At 49.0% G+C, this 20619-nt stretch overlaps 2 protein-coding genes across 3 annotated transcripts in view; both read left to right on the top strand.

Annotated features, from left to right (window-relative positions):
• Positions 1-827: 827 nt before the first annotated feature.
• Positions 828-13164, top strand: BRCA1 (BRCA1 DNA repair associated). Of its 2 annotated transcripts, none has more exons than XM_061576692.1 (8): positions 828-957; positions 5823-6031; positions 6407-6460; positions 7043-7120; positions 8379-8467; positions 9864-10046; positions 11538-11607; positions 12799-13164. In XM_061576692.1, the coding sequence occupies exons 2-8, from the start codon at positions 5961-5963 to the stop codon at positions 13154-13156; spliced, it is 903 nt and encodes a 300-aa protein (XP_061432676.1). In that variant the 5' UTR covers positions 828-957; positions 5823-5960; the 3' UTR covers positions 13157-13164. The 2 variants fall into 2 exon arrangements, with proteins under 2 accessions (XP_061432676.1, XP_061432675.1); XM_061576691.1 differs by lacking the exon at positions 828-957 and adding an exon at positions 2336-2457.
• Positions 13164-20619, top strand: part of LOC133358319 (uncharacterized) — a 20242-nt gene continuing 12786 nt past the window's right edge. Inside the window, exons 1-3 of the mRNA XM_061576578.1 lie at positions 13164-17214; positions 17645-17709; positions 19118-19597. Of these exons, the coding sequence (XP_061432562.1) occupies positions 13233-17214; positions 17645-17709; positions 19118-19597 (4527 nt within the window). The 5' untranslated portion in view covers positions 13164-13232. The remainder of the gene's footprint in view (positions 17215-17644; positions 17710-19117; positions 19598-20619) is intronic.

Raw genomic sequence — 20619 nt, 5'->3', positions numbered from 1 at the left:
ATATTTGCACGGTCGTAAGCAAGCAAGCACGCAGCACGCAAGCGAACTTAATATAAAGGATTTAAAAATCTAAGGATAGTGGAAATTTCCACGCGCGCATGAATATTAATGAAGGGGGGGGGGCCTCTTTTGCAGTGACGTCATGCACGGATGTAGCCCTGTGCTGCGTAGATTTATTTTTCACCGTCACTTTCTGTAAAGAAACGTCAAATTTGAAGCTGCTTTGCGTAAAAAAATTATTTAATTCGGCAAAACCTTCCTCTGCGTTCGTGTAAAAATCCACCCACTCATGAATATTAATGAGGGGGTGGTCCTCATGTAGAGTGACGTCACGCGGGGGGGGTGGGCCTCATGTGGAGTGACGTCACGCCAGTGGGGGGGGGTGGTCCTCATGTAGAGTGACGTCACGCGGGGGGGGTGGGCCTCATGTGGAGTGACGTCACGCGAGTGGGGGGGGGTCTCATGTGGAGTGACGTCACGCGAGTTGGGGGGGTGGTCCTCATGTGGAGTGACGTCACGCGAGTGGGGGGGGGTGGGCCTCATGTGGAGTGACGTCACGCGGGGGGGGTGGGCCTCATGTGGAGTGACGTCACGCGAGTGGGGGGGGGGTCCTCATGTGGAGTGACGTCACGCGAGTGGGGGGGGGGGGCCTCATGTGGAGTGACGTCACGCGAGTGGGGGGGGGTGGGTCTCATGTGGAGTTACGTCACGCGCGGGACGGACAGACATTGGCTGATTCTAGTCGGTATAATAGAGGGGGGGGACACATACTAATTAATTGATTACTAACCAATTATCTAATTACTAATTAATTAATTACCAATTATCTAATTACTAAACTGTCAACTAATTAATTACTATTATATGACGTCATCCTGGGGCTCTAATTAACATCAGAAGCAGGTGGATGGCTTCACTATTGCGGTAAATCACCTGATGATGAAGATGCTGATTAATGTAAGTAGCAGCAGCGACACATCACGATAATCAAATGGTGTTAAAATTAATAACTTTAATGTTTTTAGCTACGTGACTTTACCGAAAAAAACTAAGACTATGAATCCTTGCAGTCACGAAAGCTTCAAATCTGGAACAAATGGTGAACGTTGTTGATTTAAATTTCGATTTAAAGCTTTCGTGACTTGCGGGGATTCATCTTCTTGGTTCTTTGGGTAAAGTCACGTAGAAGGGAAGTAATAAAATTAAACATTATACTTTTATTACTTTATTATTTCCCTTCTACGTGACTTTACCGAAAGAACCAAGGAGTTGTTGATTTACCCTACAAACACACCGGTGGGCTGAAGTTGTCGACTAATTGGCGAGTTTTACTTACGTGGCAAATCCATTATTAATTGGCTATGGTCGGGTAAGTGGAGGGTTTTGACACAACATTTATACTTAACTCGTCGCAACGAGAATTACAACGTGAATTATTAAAATTAACAAACTTTAAAGGCTCACGTGGGCTGAATGATAACAACTCAAAGGGTCCGGATGGGCTGAACAAATGTGATTTAAATTAAAAAATCGCTCTTGATTTTAAGCTTTCGTAACCACACTCCTTGGTTATTTCGTTAAAGTCACGTAGGTAGAAAAATTGTAATCAATCACGACACAAGCAACTTTGTATAATAATAGATTAGAAACGTCGTGATATATTATTATTTAGTCACTCATACGTGTCAATCCATTCGGTTTAACCTCGTATCTGTGTACAAGCAAATCGAGTCTTCAGGTTCATACGGCGTACAGCAGTTTCAATACGGGGCAACAAAAATACAGAATATAACAAATAAAAATAACAAATGAAGTGTTTGTGTTTCTGCCTTGTGAGGAGACTTTATAGGATGAACGTTGAGATTATAAGGGGCACGGGATGACCAATAAGGTGTGAATTGACCTGTAATAAGGTGATGATAAGTCGTTGACAGGTATGATATACAGTTATGTAAAAGTATGAACAATGTAAATCGGGGATATAAGTAACGCGAGTTTTAAACTTGATTCTTTTAACTCAAACTTATGCATAACTCAGGATCAATCAGAGGCACGTCTGCTTAACTGATAGCACGACGCTGATGTAAATACAGATTTAGTGACGTTTCGGGCAATGGTTCATCTGTATTGCCGTTAAGAAGGCGTGTGTGTGATCAAAATTTTAAAGTTATTTTATACTCCTGAAATGAAAACACTGAGGAAAAATGTAGACTTTAGATGTGTGTCTACTGTATAATAAAAGATTAGTTTATTTTTTAAAGAGGGTTAACGAAATTAACTTTTTAAAAATATATATATAAACTTGGACTCGCCCACGTGACCGAACGCTCGTTTTCGCGGGAAACCTGAACATGGCGGCGTCCGCAATGTTTACGTTTTTGTGCAGCGAGTGAATCAACAAAAACAAATTAAACAGCCACAAGTACAACATCGGAGGTCGTGGACGTCGTCGCATAGGTGGGCGATGCACCCACAGCGCATTTAAACACTCGCATACACTTTGTTTATGTCTGTTTCGAGAATTGGTTAGGCCTACGCGGGAGCCTCGGTATTTCCTGCTCTGGGTACCGAGGAAGGGCAGCTTTGGTCCGCAGGGTTGGGACGGACGCAGGGGGTCCTCTTATCGGGGTTAAACACTTTCAAAAAGTGTAAGTTTCTTTCCTCAAATTAACCTGGCGCAAGACATAACAGTCGTAAAGTGTTAAACCAGTGACGGAAACTCCATGTTACTGTGACGGGTACAAGTATAGCCACATGTTTAGAGAGTGAAGCGGTGACTCCGGTACTTAGCACTCATTTCAACAACCCGCTATGACCAGCTGAGTTAATTCTAGATTTGAAGCTTTCGTGACTGCAATGATTCATATTCTTAGGTTTTTTCGGTAAAGTCACGTAGGTCAAAAAAAAACATTAAAAGTAAAATAAAAAAAATCACGACGTTTCGGAGGCAACACAAGCTTCCGTCTTCAGGCGGTGCCGTCACAGCCACGACAGCTGTATCAAGTAAATGAGAGATTGCAGAAGCTACCACTCCGTTTATATAACTTAACTCAGCTGAAGACAGCTGAGTTAAGTATGGTCACAGTATGACGGACATGGCGGGGGTAGGCCTTTGTCCAGCAGTAGATTAGCAAGGGGATGTTTAGCGTAGGTCAAAAAGGGATTTGGAGATACGTGAGCATTTTATGCAAACTTTGATCATTGAAAAGGAAACGGATTGCGTCGGTCGTAGCGCACTAGCAAGTAAAGCATATTACAGCTTGTCACTTCCTTAATACATGGAAAAGTCTTATACAAAATTATCTAATCTGGCGACCTGTAGATAAGGTTGGTGAACAATGCAAAGATGAAACCTCTAATGCAGTACAGTATATGTAGCTACAGGTCGTAGCAACGAGCTGTGGGAGCAGTACATCAAGTAGGTTCCTAACAGATTACAGCTACATCTGGTACAGAGCTTATCGGAAGATAATTGTCATTTCCTATCGGACGATAAGCTATGGAGGATGAATGCATAGTTGAAGGCTCTTGAAAGAAAACTTAAACGGCGATGAAAATGTAAAGTTTTGTTGATTATTCAGACGAAACCTTGGCATAACCAGTTTAGTGATTTTCCGTGCGCTTCAGCAGTGTAGTAATCTAATTCTGGATTTGAAGCTTTCGTGACTGCACGGATTCATACTCTTAGGTTTTTTCGGTAAAGTCACGTAGGTAAAAAATAATAATTAATGAAAATAACTCAATGAAATCACGACGTTTCGGAGTCAACACAAGTCTCCGTCTTCAGGTGGGACCGTCACAGCTACATTTACTTCATTTTATACAGTAAATTTAGCTGCGACGGTCCCACCTGAAGACGGAGACTTGTGTTGCCTCCGAAACGTCGTGATTTAATTTAGTTATTTTATTTTATTATTATTTTTACCTACGTGACTTTACCGAAATCACCTAAGAGTAGTGTAGTAATCTGTTTTAAATATGATTTAAATCAGTTGTGTAATTGCTGTATGACGTAACAGTAAAGGTGCAACTGCTCGCCTACGACACTGCTCGAGGAAGAGTTGCCACTCGAGGGAGTTCTAGAGCAGTGGTTCTTAGCCTTTACTGCAGACGTGCACCCCTTTGGTTCTCAATCTTAAAACAATTATGTTAATTAATACATAGGTTTGATGAAACAAAGTAGTTGTACTTGCGTGTCCGTGTTTCGATGATTGTTTACCTTCTAATAAAAGCTGGAATGTCTTGAACCCCCAGAAATGGCATGTCACACCCACATGGGGTGCGTGCAGCCCAGGTTAAGAACCACTGCTCTCGAGAGTTGAATATGACGGGCTCTCTGAGCCATTAACTACCCAGGGCAGTGTTGGAGAATGGTAAAACTGTCATTTTATTTAAAAGATGTTCACGTATCTGACCCTTTCACATCTCTGCCGATGCCTCGATTCTCACTGAGTCAGATATGTGATGTTGCACTGCGCTTAAAATGTACTGTAATCGCTCAGTTTCTGCAGTTAAATATACTGATGCATTGAGATTCCATATCAATAGCTGTTTTAGCATTTGGCCGAACGCAATAACTGGGCGTGTTTCACCTTTATTGAGGCTTTTTCAGTCAATGTTGGTGCTGCGATTTTCTGAAAGAATGTGTTCCATTTGTTTTGTTTTTACAGGAATTAAATAAGCACCTCCAGTAGCTACAGGGCTCGCATGACCCATTTACAAACAATACGCTTGCACAATTTAGATTTATATAGGGTACAGATGCGACCACCTCTCAAGCTGCTGTACAAGAACAGCGAGCTCATTTATTTCATATAAAGAGGCAGTCAGTCTTCGGCAGAGGACAAATGGAAAGTTTTGATCCTGGACATGATCAATGGCAGGGTAGCATGTGTGACTGGTGGAAGGGGAGGGTAGCAGAGGGGAATGGGCGACCTCCCACTGGGTGAAGGTAGACTGGGAATTCAATAGAAGGCTTAGTTACTGGAGTGGAGAGTGCACGGAGAAGAGTAATGAAATGGGACAGGAGAGGTAGGAGAGTGATGGGAGGAGGGGATTAGACTGAAATGAGAGGGGAGAGGTAGAGTGTGTAAAGTTGAAAAACAACTGTTAATTTATATTTTAAAATGTCTGTTATTGTTATACGTTATTATGACGGAAACTGTGGTCAGCCTTGTGGTAGGAAGTTTCACTCAAGAGCTGGCGCATGGGAAACTGGGGAATTGGTGAGAGGTGGTGTAAAGCATGATTTGTGAACCTTTTCCTTGCTGAGGGCTAAGTAGGACTTCCAAATGCTTTTGGTGGGAAACTACACATTAATACACGCATTGGTTTTATCTAATAATAATGCGAAAAATGATGATGGTTCACGTTTTCAGGTGACTGAGTGTGTCAAGATTAGAAACTCTGTGTTGCCAGGTTGAAAATAGCCCCCTTTTAGTACTGTACTCTATTAGTGTGTCTAAAATTGTGATGATATAGAAATAATTGGAGGTATAAAATTGTAACTAATTTTAGATATATCTCGTATAATAAATATAATTCCAACGACTCTCAATCCTCTAATGGATTTAGGTTTCCCCATGCCATGTTGGTCATGGGTTTTCTTTACCATGCTTCACATTGGTCAGTGCTGGTTGGTGAAGATTGGGGCAGGACCTGTTCTTATATTTCTTGCCACTGATGTTTGCCACGGCCGGGCATCAAACTCGAATCGTTGAGTTTATAGCAGAGTGCGCTAACCAGAAAATAGTGAAAATGTTATTAATATGCAATTAAAAAAATCTCAATTATTTTTTCCCCCTCTTGACATTTTTTTTTAGCCGGGTGCGCCACTGACACCGGCCACTGGATGCGTTAGGCCATCCGGTGAGTGACTGGTGAGTGACCGGTGATCGTGCGAAGCCGTGCCAGCGTGGGCAAGGTGAGCGGTAGCACGGACGAGACGGTGAACCGCCGGCATGGAGGCGCGCATTCTGCGTGTGCGGCAGGTGCTAACCCTGATGGAGCAGACGCTGGAGTGCCCCATCTGGTGAGCGGACACACACACACACACCAGTCTCTACTCTGGTCTCCTCACAATGATGCAGACAAACTGGTCTTTGATGGGGGTGTCTGGATAATAGTAGACCGGCAGACTGGTCTGCATTGGGGACTCTAGACAATGATAGAATGGCAGACCCATCTCCGACGTGGTCTCTAGACAATAATGTACTGACAGACCTGCCTTTGCCGAGGTCTCTAGAAAATGGTCTGGACATAGAGTCTCATTGGTAATGTAAACTTTAACAAAAGTATGACGCGAGTTTAACATCAAACGTTTAACAACTCGTTCTATGAAACGCACGTGTCTCACGAGGGTGTTTTCGAAAAAATTTTCACTGTATGACGTTTGGCTTTTCGGCAGCCTGGACATCATGAAGGAGCCCATCTCAACCAAGTGCGATCACCAATTTTGCCGGTGAGCCAGGGAGTTGAGGATAAACGGCGGCTCTGGCCACAAACCAGCGACCACAGCTTGCCAATGGTAGAGATTAGGCGGATTAAATGGGTGGTCAACATGATTTGTTAAGTTAATTTCGCAGCCTTTGTGGCGCAGATGATACAATAAAAAAACTATGAAGAGCACATTGTTAAGTGTTCCAATTAAACTAGCATGTTTTATACAATATAAAGACAAAGATCCCTGTACAGCCTGAACAGACTGTTGGGGCAAGTGCTGTTAGCGAGCACATGTGAAGGCCGGCACGGCACACAAGGAGGAGGGTGGCCAGCACCACCCAGTGGCGATGTTTACACACTGCACCCGGTACTCATTTGAGGCTACCTAGAGGAGGCCCAGGCACGATTCAGATAATTGTCACTGGTGGTGGTGGCTGTGAGTGGGAATCGTACTCGGGTCACCATGTTTGTGGCTCTCACACGCACGTGGGATATCAAATTTTTCCACAACGCTCTCGATTTATCCAATTATGTTATGAGTATTTGGAACACACCCACGTAAGCTGAACATGGGTTTCCTCCCCGTTCCCTGTGCCTGCAGCTTCTGCATTCTGGAGCTGTTGGAAAAAAGCAAAGGTCCTGCACTGTGCCCGATGTGCAAGGAAACAGTCACCCGGAGGTACGTGCTCACCCACCCGCCGGCTCACGAGGCTGCTCCCCTGTTCGCTCAGCCACTCACCCACCCCATCTGTTTGCCCGCCTATCCACTTGATTGCTCGTTCACCCGCTCGCCTGCTCGCTCACCCTGTCGGTCACTGTCGTCACGCCAGGTTATGTAATGCTTACGTTCGACAGTGAACAGTTTTGAATTAACATCTTGCGGAAAGGCGTATCAAAACTACAAACTGTTAGGCGACTGTGCACGTGCAGAAGCTGTAGGCCACTCGCAGCAGCTGCGTGCAACTTTACGCGGACACCCATCACACGAAGCGCAATTTCTGTTGTCCTTCCCCCGCACCTCCATTTAGCACGGTTGGCTACGTACGGTGTGAAAGAAGTTCAGAATAAATACACCATTGTGCCATTACACGATCGTGGTCTGGCAGTCGCGCATTTTACGCTTGTTGCAGAGGTTCACAGTTCGAATCTGGCAAGGGCTGTGATGAATATTGCCGGTGTACTAACCAGAAAAATACTACACGCCGTCTGCTGCACAATGAGTGTAAAACATCCTGTTGTACGTATGTATGTTGAACTTCTTTCGCACCGTACATAGCCAACCGTGCTCATCAGAGGTGCGGTGTATGTTTGTTGACCTTCTTTCGCACCATACGTAGCCAACCGTGATAATCGGAGGTGCCTGAGGCCTACCCCTGCATATGTTACATAATTTGCACCGCAATCGGCTGCCTTGGTCTTCCCATTACTGATGTATACACACCACACCATATTCTCATTGTAAGACCTAGAATAGGACCAGTTTATATATTCACCACTGATGTTATGGACCCCTCACTTGGCAGCTGTGGCTATCTCCTACACCGATGGATACATAAGACTAGCCCAGAGTAAAGCCACGGTAACCCATCTCAAACCGTGCACCGCATATTAACCACCAGTGCCCGCGTCAATCATTGTTCGGCAGAATTTCAGATCTTCACCATGAGGATACTCCTGAAGCCGTCACCTGGCTCACTCGCCAACCTCGACGCAAACGTGTAAACGTTGCCGATCAACTTCAGCCACGTGAAAGACTATTCTTTTCCACCCATCGCCACTCCCATCGCCACAGACACCGTCACCATCACCCGTTTTGCCTACCCGCTCTACCACCTGCTCTCCGACCTCATTCACCGGCTTGCTCGTCCGCTGTCCGATTGACGAATGAGATAATGTCTGCCTGTGCCGACCGCCCCTCCCCCACACCCCAATTCAAGGAGCTTGCGGGAGAACCCCATGTTTAAGCAGATTGTGGCTGGGGTGCAGCGTACGATGCAGGCGTTTCAGGAGGACACAGGCCTCCAATGTGAGTTTATCTCCCCGCACACCACCCCATCATCATCACTTGTTATGTATACCGCACCTGCCATGCAGTATGTTTCGTGGCACCTTGACGCATGGAACCCCCAGTGGCAACTTCCCTGTGCAGCACAGGTTTTTCTGCCTGTAGCGGAGGGCAATGTTGCTTTTTGGCTTTTGTTAGTTAATTAATTTAAGAGCAAATTTGTACCGTGACCAAATAAACCACACGTCCGACTTTCGTTTGAATAACGACATGGGATCTTTAATGTCCGCCGTTAACCGGGGTGGCTGATGGATGTAAACCACGAACCTCTGCAACAAACGGTGAAGACGATACCACTCGGCCGTGTCATCTGCTTGGTGCTGGCTACGCACATACCACATGGAAAAGTCAAAGTAAAAAAAAAAGTCAAACGAAAATCATGTCAGCTTCATAATTGTAATGGGAAGGTTGAGAGTTCAAATCCTGTTTTGGGGGTTAACTCGGCCCTTTGTCCCGAGTGATTTGATAAAACGAGTGGTTGTCCTATGGATAGACCCGGCCCCGCCATGTAAATGTATTATTTCAACCGCCGGCTCAGGACTGTAAACAGGAGCGGAGCCACCACCTCATTGCTCATATGAGCAGAAAATCGCTTCGAATTTTTGACGAGACGCCACTCAAAAACAAAAATGTTACCGTCCTTGTTGTAAAAAAACACATTCCTGCGGAGGGAGCTGGTAGGAACGTTGGGTTACTCGGTCAATGGCCAGGGTCAACGGCGGCGTGGTGTATTCCGCAAATATGTCCGACTGAGGGCGGGCACAAGCCGGCGTGAGTAGGTTAAACGTTGAGTTTTATAAGGGCACCACGGGGTGACCAGCCCCTCCCCACCTAGCACCACCCCTCCCACCCCCCACCCAGCCCCTCCCCACCCAGCCCCTCCCCACCCTCCCCTCTCCACCCAGCCCCTCCCTCCCCACCCAGCCCCTCCCTGCACGACGGACACAATAATCCCCTGTGGACTGGTGTAACCAGGAGGTTCCTACCAGTAAAATAACTAAATATATTTGTCAACACTGTGCACTTAAAATAAATAAAAATATAGCGGAAGTTTCGGGGCATGACCCTTCTTCATAGCACATAGGTCAGAGGGATATGGTGGATAATAAGAGTTGGGAGCCTGATAAAAATATATTATAAAAAATGTTTTCAGATGACCACTTCGTTTGTATTAGCACATGAATAGTTACCTACTAGTATCTTTTAAAAGTTATAAGATGTTGCTGGCACATGGTATTGCAGATGATTTTCACACGCACGAGTGGATGCGTGGTATCGCGAGCGAGAGTAAAAGTCGTTAATCTTCGCCATCGTCCGGTCAAAGAAAAAAAACGTTTCAAATTCCTCATGTCACCAGTCACTGCAGCGCCTGGGCCACCGGAGGTGTCGGTGTGGGGGTCCTCGGAGCTCAACAGGCGTCCGCGCGGCTCCAGACGCCCGCGTACGCTGGATCAGTCTCGCGCTGGCGCCAGCAGTCTTTTAGAAACTGTCTCCTCCCGCCCGAAGAGACAGAGGGCTCAGCTGAGCTACGTAGAGTTAGGTGTGTGATACCGCACTGCGCCGCAATGAACTGCACTGGGCTGCAATGCACCATCATGCATTGCACCACATGGCATCTCACGCCGCAGTGGAATGCATTGCATGGCGCCCTGCACCCACACTACACTGCACTGCACCCTGCACTGTACTGCATTGGACCCCAATGCATATTGCACAGCAGAATTTACCACACCACATTGGAAACTGCATCACGCTGCTACGCATCACATAGCACCGCACCATATTGCACTGCACCGCGCACTGCACAGCATCACAATGCACTGCACTGTACAGCATCACAATGCACTGCATTACAACACAACACACAACATTGTCGGCCAGTTCTTTAACTTTTTCATATGCCTTTATCATGGTAAATGGTAAAAAGTGTAGACCTACAATTACATGTTTATGCCACTGCCTGCAGAAGGGAATGAGTTTTCATCCTTGCGTCTTTAGAGATTTGAATAACAGTCGATACCTACTGTACACTATATACTGCAAGATCTGACCATGTCCGTCCGGTGCTCGCTGAGCTGCGTTGGCTTCTGGTTGCCAAACGAACACGTAAGGTCGCAGTGATTACACACAAAGTCCTTGCCACAAATTAACCACGACACTTTGCTGATCTCATCAAGGAGCATCAACCATCACTTGAACTCCGGTCATCCTCGCAGCAGCTTTTGGCTAACCTTCGAACAAAGATGGTCCACCGCATGGCGCGCTTTCATATGCGATTCTGCGGCCGTCTGGAGCGGTCTTCCTTCTGATATTAGGAAGCCAAGGGAGCTATGTACTCTTAAATCATCTCGATTGAAAAACTCGTTTCTTTAGAACTGCTTTTGGCCTTTAATTTGTTTTCCTTCCCCCGCAACCTCCCGATTAATATGGTTGGCTACGTACGGTGCGAAAGAAGTTCAGCACACATATGAGGGGAGGCTACTCTCGGCTCGCACGTTATGCATATGACGGCGTAGCGTTCACGCTTATAGTCTCCTTAACCTTGCGTTAACCGTTACATCCCTGCAGTACCCCCGCCTCTCGTTCCGATTGATTGTCGTTTCGATTTAAAGCTTTCGTGACTGCAGGGATTCATCTTCTTGGTTCTTTCGGTAAAGTCACGTAGAAGGGAAGTAATAAAATAATAAAAATAAAACATAATAAAATAATTCTCACGACGTTTCGGCCACAACGCAAGCAGCCATCCTCAGGTGAAGAATGAAACACCACCAAGCTTGGGGCGTATATTTAAGCTGGGTTGGAGGGGGGGAGGTGGGAAGAAGAGCACCTTGACAAAATAATTTGCATATCAAGAGGAATTTAGCATATGGAAAATGCGTAGGAGGTGGGCGGGGGGGGGTTTCAAATTAATATTATGCCCGTGCATTATGCAGGATTAGCAGCATCAAAGGGAGGGGGAAGGGGGGTAGCATTAACAAAGGAAAGGAATGTTAAAGAACCAAGAAGATGATTGTCGTTTGTTGTGTTCCAGACCTGGACTCGTTGTCGGATGATGGTGAGCCTTGGATCATTGCTGTTGCTGCAGAGGATGGGTTGAAGAGGTAAGGGCTTAGTGAGTGAACATTTTGCAGGAATGTACAGTAAAACCTTGGATTGTGAGTAACTTGGTCTGCGAGTGTTTTGCAAGACGAGCAAATTTTTTAAATAAATATTAACTTGATAAACGAGTGAGGTCTTGCAATACAAGTAGTATGTGTACGCTTTGTCTGCCGAGCATCACGTGATCACAACTGATATACGAGTACTTTGGATTACAAGCACGTTTCCGGAACGAATTATGCTCGCAATCCAAGGTTTTACTGTACAGGTAAGTTGTGTTCTTCTGATGCAGTATGTGTGTGTGTGTACACGAGCGGAAGCGGTAGTGTAGTGGTTAGGGTACTGCGCTTTGAACCCGGCAACCTAAGTTCGATTCCCGCTTTCGACAAATAACAGTGGGAAACATTTGAACTGGTTCTGGGCTTATCCTAAGTCAATTTGGCCTTAAATGAGTGGCTGGTGCAGTGTGTAAACACAATTACTGGAGAGATTAAGGTGGCCGGGCATGGTGTTGGCTACCCACCCTCTCATATAATTACATGGTAAATTGTTAATAATAAAGGTTTTTGGGTTAAATCGCGTAAGTATAAATGTGTGTTAACCCTCCAACCACCCGACCACGGCCAGTAAGGTTTGTCACGTAAACAAAACGCGCCCATTTGTTACTACTTCAGTCCACCGGTGTGTTGGAGAGTAAATCCACAACATTTACAATTTGAGTACGACGTTTCGCTGGTAATTACATCCAGCATCATCGGGCGATTTGCCAGAATAGTAAATTGGTTTGAGAATCGTCAGGCTGCTGCTTGTATCGTTGGCGTTGCTAAACATTAAGCAAGAATTGGCAAGGTGTGGTGGCATCAATGCTTTTGGCCTTGATAAAATCTGGATGATAACATCATGATGGGGAGCCGTGGTGGTGAGATGTTAACAACCTCGCCTGGTATACAGGAGGTTGTGAGTTTGATCCCGACCCTGAGTTTGCATGTTCTCCTCGTGGTCGCGTGGCTTTTTCCTCCGGGTCCTGCTCTTTTTCCTTCCACATTTAGAAACGTGCATTTAGAGTATTTGGCCACGATAAATATAAGGTCGCCTCTGAAAAAGAGCTACATAGCTCAGTGAGCCATACCTGGTAAAATATAAATAATTGAGTTAGTTTAGTAATGATATCGCCCGCTCGTCTATGCGTGCAGTTCATCGTTCCGGCGATCTCGAGCGCAGCTTGGTGGGGACACGACGAGTGACAGCGCACGGAAAAGGGGTGAAGCGCCATCAGCGCCGCCCCCACTCGCTGGCGAGTGGTCACGTGACTCGACGAGCGTCGCTGGCGACGCCAATCCCAACATGAAACCCTCGTCCGGTTCTGCCGCACCGTCGGGGAACGCGGCTGCCATGGCTCGACAAGATGATGCAAGCTCACCGGCACTGGCAACTGTGAATGGCGAAGTCACCGAAGAGGTCAAAGTCGCGGCGCCACCAGCCAAGAAATCGAAGCGCATAGGCATCCGGAAGGTGAAGGAGTGGCTGCAGAAGATAGGATGTTGCTGGTGAACCCAAATCCGCGTCTACAGACCATGTGGACGGCGCTGATGAAGACGACGATGAGGATGGCGGTGGTGGTGGTGACATGGCTGATGGTGGCGGTGATGGCGCTGCAGGCAGCATCTCTGGAGGCTCAGAGCGCACGACACTACTGGAGGATCATTCAATGGAGGTGTCCCCGGAGCCGGTGGATGTGCCATTGATGGAGCTGGAGAAGCCACTGCTGACTATGAACCCCGGGGACCGGCTTTTCGGCAAGCGCTACGGCCGACAGCACAAGCTGCTACCGCGGGCACGGGTACGGGCGGCAAAGCGCAGTCGTGGGGCTTCGGCACCAGTCTGTGCTTCTATAGACGTCGCTGTTGATGGTGCTGGTGGTTCTGGTGGCGTTGTTCATGTGGTTGGTACTGCTGGCGCGCCTGACGATACCATCGTGGCGGAGATGAGCCAGGTTGCGGCGAGCACGCGCCCTCCGAGCACCGGCAAGGCTGTGGGGAAGCGCCGGCCTCGCCGATCCACGGAGCTGTCTCCGGAGGACTTCATACGGAGGGAACCTCCAAGCGCCGTAGCGTTGACCACCGGCTCCGTGCACGCTGTCCGTGAGGATGGCGGCATGCGGGGAGGCACGACAAGACCCAAAAGGCGAAAACTTAAAAATGAAGCATCCTCTCACACGAAGAATGAAGCTCCCCCGCACCAAGGGAATAATGGTTTGCCCCAAGAACAAAGGGGGAATAATGGGGTACCCCTACAGCAAAGAGAGAATGGTTTTGCCCTTCAGCCAGATGCATCTCCTAAGCAGGGAGGAGAGAACGGCCCATCCCTACCACAGGATATAAACACTTCTCCCCTGCAGCAGGCAGTGAACGAGACGCCGCTGCAGCCACAGCAGCAGCAGCCACGACCGCTCAGAAAAAGCACGTCGGCACAGAAGCGTTTGGCCGCTAAGGCTCACCGGTATCACTCAGTGGGGGACGGCAGCAAGAGCCGGCGCCGTTTGGAGCTGCAGATTGGTGGCCCAAGCCATGTCAGCTGGGTGCCGGCCACCATCGAGAGCTTCAGCAGCAGCGAGGACGCCCGGCGGAACTCCCCGCTGCAGGCCAACAAGCGCCGCCGCTCGCTGGGGATTCTAGGGAAGGACGTGCGGCTGGCAGACAACGACGAGGGTCTCGCTCACCCGCGAGTGACTCCTCCATCCGCCGAGGTCGCCGACGACGGTGCAGGTGGCCTGCACAAGAACCGGAGCGTTTCGCCGGGCCAGAAATTGGCGTGGCTGTGTGACCACAAGTGCCATGGCTCCCCGTCGGTCGTGCCAGAGACACCGTGCACGCCCGCGCCTCTCCTCCTCGTTGCTGCCGGTGCTGCCGGTGCTGCCGGTGCTGGTGTCGTCACGGCACCGGCGCCGGCGAGGAGGTGCGACGTCTGCCTAGAGAGGATGCCCCCCAGCGCGGTTACCGCGGGGTCGACCGTGGCTTCCCCGCAAGAAGCTCACCGCGCCCGCCACGCTCTCCATGGAACCGCCACCACCGAACCAGAGCACAAGCCGGGCAGCAAGGACGCTGACTGTTGCGGTGCCGAGGTCTCGCCGAACGACACGCCGGATGGCCTGCTGGTGCTGCCGGAGGAAGGTGCGGAGCAAGACGGCAGGGTCTCGGAGGGCGGCCGAGAACATGGCGGCGATTGCGCGGGGGTGATGGCGGTGACACTGACCCCGGCGGAAACTCTTGTGGAGCGAAGAGGTGGCCCGGAAGAGGCAAGCGGCAGCAATGGCAGTGTGGTCGAGAACAGCCAGTCGCTGCTGCACCCTCGGCTAGAGCGCTCGGGGACGGAGGAGAGAGCGACAGGTGCTGGCGAGGCCTTGTCGCTGGTGGACGTTTCCATTGCATCGCAGGTGCAGAAGGGGCTGACGCGCAGCATGTTAAATTTGCAGCAGGAACCAACTCTAAATAAGTCAGACTTGCAGCTGGAATCAAAGCAAGATAATTTCGACCCCCAGGAGGTACGAACGCAAGATAAGTTCGACACGCACCAGGAAACAACACCGTACAAGTTAAACCGGCAGCAGGAGCGAACGCAAGATGAGTTATGCCCACAACGGGACCTAATGCAATATAAATTAAACACGCATCAGGAACTAACACCACCTGATTTAAGCGCACAACAGGAACCAATGCCTGATTCATTGCCTCAGCACCAGGAGCCAATTGCGACTACATTGATCCCTCGGCAAGAATCAATGGGCAATGACCTAGACTTGCAGTTGCAGCAGCAGCAGCAGCTAAACGAAGCTGCAAATGTTCCACGTGAGGTGAAAGATGTAAGTAAGGGCATGGGGAGCGTGGAGGATGGCGTGGTGAGCATGGAGGATAGCGAGGTGGACACCCAGGTGGCACTCCTCTCTTTCCTGCCCTCCAAGAGACGCTCGTTCCGCTTGGTGAGTCCCGGCGCCTCTCACCAATCCGAGACCCACCGGACGGGAGAGCACCAGACCAGCACCCACCGGGGCGGTGGTAACCAAGCCGAGACTCGCGGAGCTGATGAAAAACAAACCATCTCTCGTCAGACTGGTGATAACCAAACTATTATTCCCCCAAACGGTGATGATCGAACTGGAGATAACCAAACTACCATTCACCAGACTGGCAAGCACCAAATCATCTCTCTCCAAACTGGTGATAACCAAACCATCACTAACCCAACCGGTGATAATCAAACTGGAGATCACCAAACCATTTGTCGCCAGACTGGTGATAACCAAACTAGTAATCAGCAGACTGATGTTAATCAAACCATCACTCACTCGGCCAGTGATAATCAAACTAGTGATAGCCAAACCAGCACTTACCAGAGTGGTGATAACCAAACCATCATTCACCAAATTAGTGACAACCCAATCAGCACTTCTCAGACCAGTGATATTAAAACCAGCATTCACTTGACCGGTCATGAACAAACCAACAGTCACAAACCTGTTGCTAGCCAGAACAACGCTCACCTGGCAAGCTTGCCATCACTTAGCGCTGATGAAATCGTCCACGGTAACCGGCTGACGAAGAGAACCCGTGCCGGCAGATGCGCGCGACGCTCTGGCTCCTCCTGGCGCTCATCCCCACCGTCGCCCGGCCGAGACGACACACTTCGGGGGGGCGCCGGCAGTGGCGACGAGTCAACCGACACGCTCCAACTTCAGCACGGAAAGGCGCTGTCCCTCCCGATTCCGGCCAGTGATGCGATGCTTAGTCCGAGTGGCACAGACAGCACTCCTGACATCATCATGCCCACCCAGCGAAATACAACCGACCGTCGGCCCGGTTCGTTGGCTGCGCGTAGCCATACCAGCGCAATCACCAGCAGCCAGGAAGATTCCAGTGGTCGACCGTCCATCTCGACAATGGCCGACAGCCAGCCGAAGAAAGTAATCGGCAGCTCGCAGCTGCTAACCTGCGGTCAGTCCGATATGCTGGCTGGCAGCGGCACGGGTGCGGGTCTTGGGCAGCGGCGGTCGCTCACTGCATCTCGCGGACAGCCGGAGGTGAAAGCGGTCAACAGCTCGCCGTCCATAGCTGTTGACATCGGTGTCAGTGACTTGGCGGTCGCGGCCGTGAGCAACTCGCCGCACGTAGCTGCTGCGCGAGATCGGAAGCGGTGGCGGCGGCGGCGGCGGATTAGAGTCATTGTATCATCGTCATCGTCGGACAGCGACTGCGAGGTGAAGCTGCCCAGCCTTGGTGTAAAGGTGAAGTGGCAGCAGCAGGGGGGCATGTTGGCGAGCCCGCGTGACAAAGGAGGACCCCGCACGTCCCCCCCCACGGGCAGCACCCTCCCCGCGTCGTCCCCTCCGCTCAGTCAATGCTCGACTGCGTCCATGGATCTGTTTGAGTCGGAGGGCTCCGTGTGGGGCCGGCATGGGCCAAGCAGCCCTGGCGATCGAGACGGCGCCGAGGGGCGCGCGGAGGTCGCAGAGGCCACGGGGTTGACGACCTCTGCCGGTCGTCGGCGACCTTTGAACGGTGATCCTGAGTCAGGTGGGGAGGGCAACAACGCAGCAGAGCCAAGGTCAAGGAGAGGCAAGGATTTATTATTATTATTTGAGCTTTCATAGTTTGAGATGACCGTATATTCTTTGGATGCTAAAACCTCTGAAAAATAACACGCACCCCAAAACTAGTGCCCGCTGTCGTCAGGTGGGACCGTCACAGCTAAATTTACTGTATCAATAAGTAAATCTAGCTGTGACGGTCCCACCTGAAGACGGAGACTTGTGTTGCCTCTGAAACGTCGTGATTTAATTTAGTTATTTTTCCATGTATTATTATTCTATTATTATTTTTTACCTACGTGCCTTTACCGAAAAAACCTAAAAGTATGAATCCTTACAGTCACGAAAGCTTTAAATCTAGCCTTAATAGGTGCTCGCTAACAACACTTGCCCCAACGGTCTGTGCTCGGTTACACGTGGGATCTTTGTGTTTGCTCGTGCGTTCGTGTGCGAGTCAGACGGCATTTTGGAGAACGAGAGCGAGTCGACCGTCATCTGGACATCTCAGGACGTTGACTCCGAGGTGAGTCCTAGCCACGTGGCTTGGTCCCGCCACCTAGGTTGACTCAGCCTACAATAAGCCTCGCCTCAAATGGCAGGGCTGGTGCTGCGGCAGTACACCAAGAAGAGCGCTTTCACGCACCCGGAGATCAATTCTCACTTACACATTTTCCAGAACGCCAAGTCATACGTGCGAACTTCGGCCCGGTTTGTGGGATTTGTGTGCATGACAATTTGTCATCATTATTATTACCGGCATAAGGCACTACTGCCAGAGTGCAAGGTACGCCTATCCATTATCATCCATACAATACACTACCCGCCATTTGCCGCAGAGTGGCGGTGATGTCGCCACGGACGCCTGCGCCAGTCTATAATCACTTCACACAACGTTTCTTTTGCACATCCGTGCATGAGAACACAGACTGAGAATATTTTCTTGCTAAATTAAACACCACCGGTATACTGAGAATGGCCAAAAAAAGTAAAGGTAATTGGCTATAAATGTTTCTAACAAGACTTACTCACTTCATTGACTGGCTGACTGCTTTAGTTGACCAGATTTGGAAAAAATAACGACAGGCAGTCGCTGACTTGCGAACATCCGCACTTACGAACGAGCTTCCATCATGATAATTGTTTTTTACCCTTCTATCTGGCAACAAAACTGACACCTTTTTTCAAGAAGTCATGTTTGCATAGACCACAATACCTGCAGTCGGAATGCAAACAAAAAACATAACTCTGATAATGTATGCACTGTCCTTGAAATTGATTGGTCCACACCCGAGACAGCTTTCCTTAGAGCCTAGTCTCCATTGGTGTTGGACCAGATGACGCCAAAAGGCACACAACTCAAAGACAATGCACCATCAGAGTATGAGAGCTCGGGGTAAGCATTTACACCATTGAGACAAAAAAAGGTGTTAGTTTTGTTGCCAGATAAAGGGTAAAAAAAAATATTATATTTTTCTACTGGCAAATGAGGTCCCAATGGAGCTTCCATCATATTTATATCTTTAACCATCCGACTCGCGAACATGCACTTGAGAACTGAGCCGCGGCAACTATTTTGGTTCAGAAAATTAACTAATTTACAAATCTCTTCTCCTTTGTGATTTGAACAATGCTTCCCTTTTTTGTTGAACCGTAACACATTTTATAACGCTCACCGTGTATGTGCATTTAAATACGGTACGTTATTGTGTTCCGACTTGCGAACCGTTCGACTTACAAACGGGTCTCAGGAATGGAACCCGTTGGTCAGTCAGGGGGACTGCCCGTACATGAAATCCACACAACTAAGATTCGACTCAAAACGCCACGTGTTGTTGTCGACTAGATTAAGACTACGACAAAAGTAAAATATAAAGTCTCGCTAAACTAACGCTGCCTCCAAACCCGTTCCTTCCCGTCTCCTCCCGCTGCAGATGAAGCAGGAGCTGATGCGGAACCTGCACGAGATGGGGGACGAGATCGCCGCTCTGGAGGCCGCTCTGGAGGAGGACCAAGACGACTGCCTCCCCTTACCTCCCTCACCTCCCACACCTCCCTCGCTTTGCCCTCGGTGGAAAGTCGGCTCGCGCGGACGGACGGCCGCCCAGACCTTGCACCGGGATGACGGAAACGGCGGCGGCGAATTGGCCGGCGCCGTCGACCGTGGATCTGCAGGACACGGCGGTCGCAGTCGGGCAGCCGCCTCCTCGTCGTGGGAGACCGAGCGCTCCGACACGCTCTCGAACGCCCGGTGCTACGTAGACACTGCTGCCTCAGGCGGCAGCGGTAGCGTTACTTTTCCCGGTGTCGCTCACCGTGCGGAGAGGCTCGTTGGCGTCAGCAGCGCGGAAGAATCCAGCGGGAATCCTCGGCGCTTGTGCCTCGTCGCGTCCGGGCTGAGCAAGCAGGATGCGGTGAGTCAGCGCCATGTCGTGAGGGTGGCTGAGCAGCCCCCCTAACGCTAAGCCCTCCTCTACTGATGGCTCAACCCTCTTTTTAAATCCTTTATATTAAGTTCACCTGCTTGCTTGCTTACGACCGTGCAAATCTTTCGGTCGTTTTTTAACCCACTTCCCATGATCCAATCGAGCTGACATTTTGCACACAGACTCGTTGTGCGTGACAATTAATGTTTGTGAAAATTATTTTTCAAAATTTTACACTTTTTAGGACAAAAATATATTTAATTACCAATTGCTTAATGGTGCAATGCAATCATCTGACCCATAGGTGGCAGCCATCTCAAGCCAGAGGACGAGAGGACTCTAGCCGCCACGCATATAAAGGATTTATAGTGAAAAACTTGTTTTTACGGGTTATACTTGTTTAATTCTTAGAGTTGAGCCAAAACACGTTGGTCCAGTATTTAACTCCAGTTAAATTCTATAATTTGATCTTGACGAGCTCTCCGATCTTACCCTTGGGTTGTACCCACCACAAACGTATATAACCTTTGGTTGCAGTAGCTCTCTTGCTACATCTCTTCCTGCCTCACCTCTTGACTTTAAATTTAATATCAACGCATTCCAACTAAGTTTCAAAGTGTTGTCGCCATAGCGCATGACGTGTCGCGTCATGCGCTATTGCGTCATCTCTTTGTGCGGCTACAAATGGCGCATTATTTTAATCTCTCTGTCCGTGTCTCTCTGCCTGTAACAGGGGTCACGATATCTTTCCTAAATGATGATCCAATATAAACAACATTTTAGTGTAACGTGTTGTTCGTAGGGACTCGCCCTGTACTGGAAACCGTCCGAATTGACAACGTAAGCCTTGTCAGCCAAGGCGATGATGATGGTGATGATGATGATGTCGTAACGCGCGATGTCGCAAGATGATGTCATGCGTGTGTCTCTTCTCACCTCATGACGTCATTACGTGAGATCGTCGTCAACTCTTGCCCGAAGCGACACTTCAGCAGACCTCGAATGTGCCA

Source organism: Lethenteron reissneri, chromosome 61 (assembly GCF_015708825.2).
Source record: "Lethenteron reissneri isolate LAM-NWPU_2019-01 chromosome 61, ASM1570882v1, whole genome shotgun sequence".
NCBI lineage: Eukaryota > Metazoa > Chordata > Hyperoartia > Petromyzontiformes > Petromyzontidae > Lethenteron > Lethenteron reissneri.
Note: the sequence above shows the minus strand (reverse complement) of the source record. Positions and strands in the feature narration are given on the sequence as shown.